This window comes from Galeopterus variegatus, unplaced genomic scaffold (assembly GCF_000696425.1).
Source record: "Galeopterus variegatus unplaced genomic scaffold, G_variegatus-3.0.2 Scaffold1011, whole genome shotgun sequence".
Classification (NCBI taxonomy): Eukaryota; Metazoa; Chordata; class Mammalia; order Dermoptera; family Cynocephalidae; genus Galeopterus; species Galeopterus variegatus.
The window spans coordinates 739,133-750,248 of record NW_007727122.1 but is presented as its reverse complement, the minus strand read 5'-3'; the positions used below and the strand labels follow the sequence as shown (position 1 = coordinate 750,248).

Sequence of the window (11,116 nt, the reverse complement as noted above, 5' to 3'; positions counted from 1 at the left end):
CTACGGGAGACATCTCTGCATTTATGTTCTGGCTGGCAGCATCTGCTGTCATGCATCTGGGGAAAGGACAGGCTCTCAGCCAGTTGGCAGGACTCTGCCAAGCCATCCTGGCCTCAGAGCCTATCATTTCACTCAGAGGAACCCATTCTGCCTGTGTGTAGGTGGGAAAGCTTTCTCTGCCATCTCCAGGTTCTTCTGGGCTGAATTCTTTGATCAAGTACAAAATCAAGCAGCTTTTGTCCGGTCTGCGTGGGCCATCCTTGACCCTCAGCTGGGCCGAGACTCCTTCCTCATGTGGGTGGCCCTTTGTGGGTATGGAGATCATTTTGGGTGCAAGAGAGGCCTGGGGACCCCAAAGTCCAGTTTCCATCCATGGCTTCCCTGCTCACAATTTTTTTCAGCAAATCTGCAAGTGCGAGGACCCTTAGGTTAAATGAATGATCTTTCATGTAAGCACCAACCAGAAAACGTTTATGTATTTGTCCCAAGTTAAGGGTTAAATTCCATATGATCCTTTGGGTGCTCCTGACCCAGGCTAGCTTGGTTGACTTGGGCCTTGCTCATCATCGTGCATGGACTCTCCTTACGCTCCATGGCGGAGCACTCCACACCCACCCTACTGTGGCCCAGTCTCCCTGCTTTATCTCTCAGTACACTCCTCCCATGTGCTGTGCCACATCCAAACCACACTGCTGTTCTTCCATTAGGCTCTGGCATTTTCCAGCTACCAAGACTTGACCCATGCTATTCCTGAATGGATCAAGACCAGAATCCTATTCATTCTTTAAAATCAGCATAAATGCGACTCTTGTATGAAGCCGACTCTGATTTCCACCTTCCTGTCCCAGGGGGAATTTTCTTTCCCTCTCTGAGCCCTTCAGCAGTTTTGCTGTACCTGTGTCATAGCGCCTTTTACATTTGACTTTGCGCTATAGCTGTTTGTGTCTGTGGTAAATCCTTGTAGGCAGAGGGTCGCTGCCCTGTCACCTCTCTGTCCCTCCAGTGCATCACACAGGGCTAGCGGTTGGTGAGTTCTGGGTAGAGTGGGATAGCAGGCTGAGTCCTTGGAATCAGCAGGAATTGTGCATGTTTTCTTTTGCAGCCATTTTGGCCTATGGGCACAGGCTGTGCCCGCGGCTTCCTGGCAGCCTTTGACACAGCCTGGATGGTGAAGAACTGGGACCAAGGCACTCCTCCCCTGGAGCTGCTGGCCGAAAGGTGAGTTGCAGCCATTTTGGCCTATGGGCACAGGCTGTGCCCGCGGCTTCCTGGCAGCCTTTGACACGGCCTGGATGGTGAAGAACTGGGACCAAGGCACTCCTCCCCTGGAGCTGCTGGCCGAAAGGTGAATTTTGACAGCAGGGCTCCTAGCAGGGCTGGGTCAAAAGCTCAGGCAGAAGAGGGGGTTGGGACCACTGTCAAGTGACTCCCAGATGTACCTTGAGCTCTGCCCCCCTCTTATCTCCCCTCCCACATGTGGCCTGATTTGATCATCAGGGTCCCTCAGGACACTTTCTCCATCGTAATCTGCCTCCTTCAGTGACTTTCTCCAGTAGCCAGGACCTCAGACTCTAGATGCCAAAGAGAAGTCTTCGTCTGGCATGACCCTAAGATTGGGGCTCCCTGACACTGCTCGTTTGCCCAAGATCCAGAGAGCTTTGTTTCAGGGACTCTTCCAGGAAAGCGCTGAGTGTCCCTCCCTGACTGGGGGTTGGGTTCTGTGGCTCCCAGCCCTCTCCCACTGCTGAGATCCTGGGCTTCCTCCCAGACCCCTGCAGCTGGCCACGTGGCTGTGACAGCTGATAGACGCAGGCCCCTGATGGACTTGGGTGTAGAGGCCTGTGGTCATGGGGGACAGGCCACAGGACGCAGTGTAGCAAAACCACAGGTCACCACACTGCCAGCCCTGTGTCCCTGCCTTCCGTCTGGGGAGAGAGGCCAGCGTCTCTGACGCCACTTCCTCTCGGTCCCCTTGACCCTCTCGCCATTTTGCAGTTCTCAAGAACCACGGGTGCCGGGCATCACAGGGAAGGTTACACAAACACATCCAAGAAGCCCTTGAACCAGGGGAATGGGGGAAGGGGGGGGTGTTGGGGAGAGAGGCCTGAGGTGGCAAGAGCGATCCCTGACCTCTGGATTCTGCCACCCTCCAGAGAGAGTCTTTACCGGTTGCTACCTCAAACAACCCCAGAGAACATCAACAAGAACTTTGAGCAGTACACGTTGGACCCAGGGACACGGTACCCAAACCTCAACTCGAACTGTGTCAGGCCCCATCAGGTAAGTCTGTCCCTGGGACCTGTCTGGGTCACTCTGCACTCAGTGAAGGGAGGGAGGTCACATTAAATCTTGGCTGTCACACATTTCTGGGACAGAGGCTAACGGTACCTGTTGGCCTAAAGGCAGGACCATTTCTTCTGCCCAGGAGAGTCACAGGAGCACAATAGAATCAGCATTCTTTCTAGCACACAGGAGAGAACTGGAACACATACCGGTGGGTGCATATATGCGTACGTGCACATATTCACATATGGCAACTTATCACTGTGCATAGGAGATCATATCTCTCTCCAATAATCTGTTTAGCCAAATGTCCACTGTCCTTACCACCCATGGTCCTGGAGTCCATTTCTTCTCCCATTGATCCAGAGCCACCAAACCCCCAGCCTTTGCTGTCCATAGAATGGTGTGAATTTTTAAAATGAGCCAATTACATAGATTTACACACATTCACACTCACTCATTTGAGTGGATAACTGAGGTTCATTGCTCTATGATCAGGTCATCTGGGTTCCCTCACTGATGGTCATGCCCTCCAGTGATAGAGGAAAAGGGTGGCAGGCACTGAGCAGGGGGTGGGTGGAGTTTAGAGGCCCTGAGACTAGGGTTTGGGGGACACTGGTGGGCAGGCACGTGGTCTCTCTTGTTTGTAGGTGAAGCACTTGTACATCACCAAGGAGCTGGACCACTCACCTCTCGAGAGACTGGGCTCAGTGAGGAAATCTGTCAGCCTCTCCAGGCACGGTAAGTCACCCTCCTGGGACCCTGACTAGGTCGCTGGGAGGGGCTTTGCAGGGAGGCAGTCTATTCCATGGCCATGGTGACACAGGCTCTGCCCCTGCTACCTGTGTGACCTTGGGCAGGTGCCTGTCATCTTTGTGCTTGGACAACTGCTACTCATTGAGTCATCGTGAGGATTAAATATATTCATTTGCATTGAGCTCTTAGCACAGTAGATGTGAACTGTGGAATTATCTCACTGAGACTTGCTTTTCCTTTGCTGTTCTTTCCAGTGTGGGGGTCTTGTCCCCCGAACTGGGCAGAGCTTCCTGGACTAACACAGCGCTGGGCATAGGCCTGTGCTCAGGGGCCAGCTCCCAGCGTGGCTCAGAGAGGTCTCTGTGCCTGTGCCTGTGCAGACTTTGCCTCCTCTTCTTCCTTTGGCAAACTCAGCTTACTCCTCCCCTCCACACACCACATCCCTCTGCTGTAATAAACTGTTTTACTGCTACGCAAACATGGCAGGTTTCACTGGATTCTTTGCCACTGCACAGTCCTTTCTGTTTTCCTGGAATGCCTTCTTCTGTCTAATGAATTCCTAGACACTGGGGGGTTTTTTTTGTTTTTTTGGTGGCTGGCTGGTCTGGGAATCTGAACCCTTGACCTTGGAGTTACAAGGTGGAGCTCTAACCAACTGTGCTAACCAGCCAGCCTGAATTCCTAGACACTCTTCAAGAACAAGCTTGAATGCATCTCCCTGAGACATTTTCTTTAGAGTTCTGCTCTCCAGGCAGACAGGCTCACATGCTCTTGCAGTGCCTGGTTCTCCCTCTGTCTGAACCCTTGACCTTGGAGTTACAAGGTGGAGCTCTAACCAACTGTGCTAACCAGCCAGCTTGAATTCCTAGACACTCTTCAAGAACAAGCTTGAATGCATCTCCCTGAGACATTTTCTTTAGAGTTCTGCTCTCCCGGCAGACAGACTCACATGCTCTTGCAGTGCCTGGTTCTCCCTCTATTGCGGCACCATGCCAGCATCACTTGCCTCTGTGTCTGTCTGCCCCACTAGTGAGTGTGCTGTCGGCAGGATCTGTATTCCTGGCCTCTAACCCAGGGTCTGGCCACAGTCAGTCTCAGGGACTCTGAAGGAGGAGAGTGTGCTTCCCGTCCTGGCATCCTGCCCTCCTGCCATACTCTTGACTGGGCCCCCATGCAACAGTCCTCAGGGGGCTGCACCCATGCCAGTGGCCACCTGCCCCAGCCTCTGGTCCCCAGCCTCCTGGCAGTGGGAGGGATCCCCATCCTGAGGTTTCCTCTATAGCTTCACTGCCTATGCCCCACTTCCTACAGAGTCTGACATCCGGCCCAGCAAGCTCTTAACCTGGTGCCAGCAGCAGACCGAGGGCTACCGGCACGTCAACGTCACTGACCTGACCACCTCCTGGCGCAGTGGCCTGGCCCTGTGCGCTATCATCCACCACTTCCGGCCTGAGCTGATGTGAGTCTGGGGCCCCACAGGACCCTGGGGACAAAGGATACCAGAGCTGTTCTGCTGGATGCAGAATCTTCACTACCTGATTCAGTTTTCAATTTGAGTTTTTTTATAAATGTGTTCTTTTCTCTTTGTACTGATCACTGTCAGCAACATGTTTGATATGTGTCCCTAATATGTGAGGATAAAAATAGGCTCAGGCTCCATCATTGCTTTCTGGTGCCCATCCCACCCCCAATTGCTACACTTTGGAAATTTTAGCATTCGCTCTACCCCAGGAGAGGAAGGGTGGGCAAGACCTAGTTCTGGGAACCAGTCTGAGGGATTTACAGCCAAAGGAATTAGGTTTGAGACTCAGATCTGTTAGCTATGTGCCATTGGACAAGCCCCTTATCTCCTCTGAGCTTTAGACTTTTCGTCTATGAATTGGGAATAATGGCAGGGTCATTGGGAAGATCAGATTATGTTTCTGGAAACAGTTGGAGATGTCCAGAGCACAATGCATTTATATTTAAATCAACATCAATATAACCTCACATGCATGTGCAAAAGAGTCTGGAAGGCAGCCTACCAAAGGGGTGTCTAATGGTACCATAAGGCAGTGGGGTTGCCTTGAGAAAGGGGTGGGGCTCTCACTTTTTATTTTATTTGATATATATAACTGGATTTTTATTTTTACAAGAAGCCCCTATTACACTGGTAATTAAACAGAAGAAAACATAAGGGAAGTATTTAACAGTAGAGTAGCTCATAAATTTTCCAAGAGGTTTAAATCATTTTCTGATGGTTTCAGCCCAGGCAGTGGCCCAAGTCTGCCTTGGTCCCTCCCTGAGTGAGAAGGATGCGTTAGTGCCTTCTTGGGGGGGTGGGGGGTCACTGCTCTTTCAACCTCCGCCCCCAGCCTTGCTGACCCCTGGCAGAGTGTCACCCCCAGTGTTCTTTATGGGCCGTATTTGCTCCGCTCATCCCACCTCCACCTCCTCTCTCTGACCTGCTCTTTCAACCTCCGCCCCCAGCCTTGCTGACCCCTGGCAGAGTGTCACCCCCAGTGTTATTTATGGGCCATATTTGCTCCGCTCATCCCACCTCCACCTCCTCTCTCTGACCTTCTTCACTTTGCTTTGATTCTCCAGCAACTTTGACTCTTTGAATGAAGACAACGCTGTGGAGAACAACCAGCTAGCATTTGATGTGGCTGAGCGGGAGTTTGGGATCCCTCCAGTGACCACAGGCAAAGAGATGGCATCAGCCCAGGAGCCTGACAAGCTCAGCATGGTCATGTACCTCTCCAAGTTCTACGAACTCTTCCGGGGCACCCCACTGAGGCCCATGGGTGAGGACCTGCATGGGGGCTCACTCGGCCCCTCGAGCCATCTCTGTCCTGTGGCTAGTCTGGATGTTCCTACATTGGTGCCCTCTGTTTTGGGGCTGACCAATGCTTTCCCTTTGACTTTGAGGCCAAATAGTGTGACCTCACCCACCCAGACCTGTTGTGTGAGTGGGTCTGTGTAGAAGCCTTGTGGGGCGCCCCTGCTCTGTCACTGGGACGTTACTATAGACTTCTGTCACCCCCTACCCAGGACATTTACATTTTTAGTTTGAAGTGAGAGAATGATTTTAGAGGGACCTTGTTACAACATCCCCTGGTTACAACAGCACCTTCTGGTCTCGGGATCCAAATCTCAGTAGCGCTTTTATTTCCTAACAGATTCTTGGCGCAAAAACTATGGAGAAAATGCTGACCTCAGCTTGGCCAAATCATCCATTTCTAATAACTATCTCAACCTCACATTTCCAAGGAAGAGGACTCCACGAGTAAGTTTCGGCCTGGTCTTTGTTTGATTTCCCCTTACACATGGATGGGATAAGCTGAAGGGAGAATTTTGTGCTCTCAGTGTGTGGATGCTGATAAGTCACGCAGATCAAGTGCTCACAGAGGCTGTGAGTGAAACTGGGTTTAGTAACTGTTTTTGTTAGTTCTCCCTGGCACTGTGTAGCTAGTTTCAGTGACTTAAAAGTGATTATAGGAAGGGCATGGTAGAGAGCCAAGAGGACGTGCTGGAGAATATTTTTTAAAGTGTATCTGATTAGCTCTGCCTCCCAAGGGATGGGGATGAGATGATTTCTCACTCTGCTGAGCAGTTTAGATCAGGAACATGATGGCCATTAGTTTACTGGCAAAAGTGTATAGTGGTGATGCTACATTTACACATTTGTTCCATTAATTTTTATTCATTCATTCAACAAATGTTTATTGGGCCCTTCTATATGCCAACTTTAGGACTTTAGTTTTTGTTTATTTTTATGAGGGGAGCAAATATACAGAAATGAAGACTGTATGGACCTTGCCTTTGAGGAACTCAGAGCCTATAAAAAAGGTTCCCAAATTTTCTCAACTTATAGCACACTTAGTGTCCCTATAATTTTTTTCATGGTGCCCCTAGAGCAAAAGAAATACCTAGCAATTCTGTTTATTAAGTAGCTAAGTTCAAATAACTTAATAGGAGTATTTTGCAAGGTGTCTGACACATTATCATGTTTCCCTAGAAAATTTAAAATATCCGGCAGCTCCTCTGTGAGTTCACTATGGTGTCTCAGGGCACCTTGGTACACAGTTTGGGAACCAGAGTCCTAAGAAGCAATTACAATTTTATTTGAATGATGGCATCTCAGTATGGGAGGTATAATCAAGTTTTCTTGCTTAATGTGCTCATTTTACATCTAAAAAATGGAGCCCAGAGAGGCAGGGTGCCTTGCCCAAAGCCACACACTACTTAGTGGTACTTCATTGCTTTCCCCCTGTGTCACACTTCCTTCACCACTAATTAGCTCATTCATTAAAAGGCATTTATCATGTGTGCAGTGATAGGACACGCAAAGTGACGTGATGCTTGATCTTAGAGTCTGGTTGGGAAGATAAGATACTAGGAAGGTAGGGAGAAGACCAAGGACCAAGCCTTTGAACTTAGCAAGAGAATTTAAGAGGCTGATGGAGGCAGAGCAGCAGGAGGGAAGATGGGGAAGGGGGCAGACAGAGAAGCAGGAAGGGGCAGAAAGCCCAGGGAGAGAGTGTCTCTCCAGCATGGGTCCAGGAGACAACACCAGGCCACAGGGGAGCCGGATGGGCCAGGACTGAGGGATTTAGATGCTTTGGGGCAGAAGACAAATGTCAGGACTAGGCAGGAGTGGGGAGTTGCTGGGGTGGGCCATTGGAGCAGAGGAGAGGAAAGAGGCCAGGGAGAAGGGGGCCAGAGTGAGCCACCGGCTTGGGCAGGGGCAGGTGTGAGTGTCCCACCCAGAGCTTGCCACCTCTCTTCAGAACAGCAGGGCATTCTCTACTGGCACGGCAGCAGGCTGCAGGCCTCTGCACATTTCTCAGTCACTCCAGGTCACAGACAGTCTCTTCACCCCTGGCCGGTCCTGCCTTGCCCACCAGCCCCTCTGCCCAGGGCGGGGTGGGTCAGCTGGCCTCCTTCTTTCTTCCCCTGGGCTGAGTGAGCAGGGGTCACTTTTTCCACCGAAGCCTGCACAGTCCCTGGAATGTCGCAGCAGCTGTTTTGCTAACTGCAGGAACAGGGTACTTGAAGCTTCTGCCCCACCCGGCTATAGGAAGGAATGGGCTGGGAAGGCCGACGTGTGTGCCAGTCTGCTGGACTGTTTGGCCAAGCAGCTGCTCTCTCCCGCTCTGCTTCCTGAGCTGCCCGACTTACAGGCTCTGTGTCAGGGCTGTACTGCCTGCTGTCCCCACTGAGCCAGCGCTGTCTTCTGGAGACCGGTTGCCAGCTTGTTCCACCCTAGCCCACCATTGTTCCTCGGAAGGCTGAGGACCCCTGTTATGGGATGCTCCATCCCAAGCAAGCCAGTGCGGCCTTTCTGGAAGCTCTCTGAGCCAGATACTTACCTCCCTCTCCATTCACCCTGTTCCTGCCACCACTTTGCCCACAGAGGGAACTGGAGAGGGATGTTTAAACCTTTCACTCACCACACCTCTGTTTGCAGAGTGACCGAATTGCAGCAGCCGGCCAGCACTGGCTCAGGAGGCAGGATGGCCAGAAGTCAGGAGCCAGCCTGGCCGCTAGGGCTACTGGACCTCGCTCCTCTTCCCTCTGGCTCCTCTGGGAAATGCTTAGGGGGTTGGTGGGCTCTGCCTGGCCCCACCCTGGTCCTTTTGAACCATGTCCAGTCCCCTCCAGGGTGTGCCCCCTGGCTGCCTATCTTGAGAGGAGTTAAGACGCATGGACCTGATCCCTCCCACAGCCCCATTTAATGTCGAAAATGTGCCCCGCTCTTTGGATAGGTAAAGAGATTTGGTCACTGAAATAGGTGCCTGAGGTGGGCATTATTTGTCCTCTCTCTCCTCAAACAGACTGAGCACTTCTGCTGAGTAGGTGGGTGGGTTGGTAAAGCCACGGGTCACACTCTGCCTCGGGCAGCTCTGAAAAGCCCCAGCATATTGTGCACCACTCAATGCCAGCACAGTGACTAGGACCACCTGGGAAGTACCTTTGCCCCATTTTACCATTTTGTGTACCATTTGTGTACCATTTTGTGTCCCATTGCCCCAATTTGTGTTGTATCTGAAACTGTTTTGGTTTGTGGAACCTATTTGCAGTGCTCTTTGGCCTTAACATTTTTCACAAGCAAGGTATGCTGAGTCCACTCCAATCTGGTCCTGAACAAACATGGAGAATGTCTGCACACAAGACTCTGAAATCAGCACTCACGTCTATGTCTAAACACAGATGCCCCACCACAGTTACACTGAGATGTCGGTGCAGTTGGACACGCAACCCTCAGTGCCCTAGCTCACGTGGCCATGTGGAATAGAGATACCGGGTAGGCCGTGCGTGCACTGTTCTGCGCCGCAGTGTACACACATGATATCTCTACACACACGTACATCTATATTCAGCTTCCTCCCTGCCCTTCCTTAACCTCCTGCCCAACTTCCAGAGGACTGTCTTAATGTGGGAATTGAGCAGCACATGCACATTCCTTTACAAAGTGGCATCTTAACCTGAAGAGGGCTCATTGGTTCTCTGCTGAGCCAGTCTTAAGAATCTCTCTTCCTCCTGGTTTTTACTGTTGGTGTTAAATTCTTCTGTCCTCCCTAATCTTATCTTCCTGATGACATCCAAATCCCAGCAAGATTTATCAACTTGAAGCAAAATAAAAGACTTTTTCTCCAAGGATCCTGTATACTTTTAGAGAGAGTAACTTTTGCATCCCACTATGAGTGGTAAACCACTAGGCTGATTAGCTCTGAAGATGGAGCAGCCCGTGGCTGGGAAAAAGAGAAGAGCTTGGGGATTATATTCTCCTCTTAAAAAGCTCTTGTTCTGCTTCTGCAGATCTGTCTGTGATCCTGGACAGCATCTAAAATCCTTGCAGTATGGGACATTTCCTGGGGTCTCCAGGACTTATCACCATGCATGCAGGTGACACCTGAACACATCCTTGACCACTGTTACTCCTTCATGCATGTGTACACACTCATACTCACGATACCTGTCTCTACTCCCCTAGGCCTGTCTTTATGGCTACTACAGTCATTACACATGTCACATTACATAAATGTGCAGGGTATCTGATTTTTGTCCCATTTGGAGTCTGCTTCCTGGGGGACACACCTGAACACATCCTTGACCACTGTTACTCCTTCATGCATGTGTACACACTCATACTCACAATACCTGTCTCTACTCCCCTAGGCCTGTCTTTATGGCTACTACAGTCATTATACATGTCACATTACATAAATGTGCAGGGTATCTGATTTTTGTCCCATTTGGAGTCTGCTTCCTGGGGGATAACTCAAAGGTTTCACCTATCCCTGGAAAGCCCATCCCAGAGGCCAGGTGGTTGCCCCAGGATTTATCCTGCTCAACCAGGTCCTCCTCCAGCCCTGGCCCCTGGTAGAGTGGAGTCCACAAAGCGTGACTCACATGTGTCAACATCTGGTCTGAATGAGCCAGGTCCCCTCCCCAGCCGCCTCTTCTTGACCCTCCTACACAAACACTCTCCAAAGAGCTGGGGGGGGGGGGGGGTTAAAAGCAGAAGGGCCTCTTCCGTTCATGCAACAACCATTTATCGAGCCCCAGTTTGACACTGAATTCTGTTCTCAGCCCTGGGGATAAAGCAGTGAACAAGACAAGCTAGGACCCTGCTTTGGGGCACTCACCTTCTCGCGAGACTTTCGAAGTTGTTCTCACTCTCCTTCCCCGGCTTCTCTCACAGAACCACCCACCCAGCAGCCAGAGCTTCTACTAGGTTTCTAGTGCTCCTCATTCTCGAGATTTGAAGGAGGCTCAGGAGAGTCAAGAGTGCTGGGTTGTGATGCCTCCGACCCCCGGGGGCTGGGCAAGCGCAGGCCCGAGGGCAGCCCCTCCAGGCGCCTGTGGTTTGCAGGTCACTGCCAAGGCTGCTCTCGCTGCCTTCCTCTGTACGACCTCAGCCCTGGATTCCGAGCTGATTTACAGATTGGAAATACAGTTTGAAGCCAGGTAGACAAACACATATATTGGTCTGCTGGGGATCTCGCAAATGCTTGAGCCTCTCAGAAGCTCCTTTGCTTGTCTGCAAGATGAGCGTGATAACACGTATGTCACAGCACTGCTGCAGAGG

The 11,116-nt window shown here is 51.1% G+C and overlaps 1 protein-coding gene across 5 annotated transcripts in view; it reads left to right on the top strand.

The window, feature by feature from the left end:
• Positions 1 to 1,229: 1,229 nt before the first annotated feature.
• The window catches only part of MICAL2 (microtubule associated monooxygenase, calponin and LIM domain containing 2), a 44,006-nt gene continuing 34,119 nt past the window's right edge, over positions 1,230 to 11,116 (top strand). For all 5 annotated transcript variants that reach the window (XM_008574195.1, XM_008574194.1, XM_008574192.1 and 2 more), the window contains exons 1-6: positions 1,230 to 1,345; positions 2,154 to 2,280; positions 2,934 to 3,024; positions 4,351 to 4,498; positions 5,626 to 5,825; positions 6,201 to 6,307. In XM_008574195.1, coding sequence (XP_008572417.1) covers positions 1,242 to 1,345; positions 2,154 to 2,280; positions 2,934 to 3,024; positions 4,351 to 4,498; positions 5,626 to 5,825; positions 6,201 to 6,307 — 777 coding nt within the window. In that variant the 5' untranslated portion in view covers positions 1,230 to 1,241. The remainder of the gene's footprint in view (positions 1,346 to 2,153; positions 2,281 to 2,933; positions 3,025 to 4,350; positions 4,499 to 5,625; positions 5,826 to 6,200; positions 6,308 to 11,116) is intronic.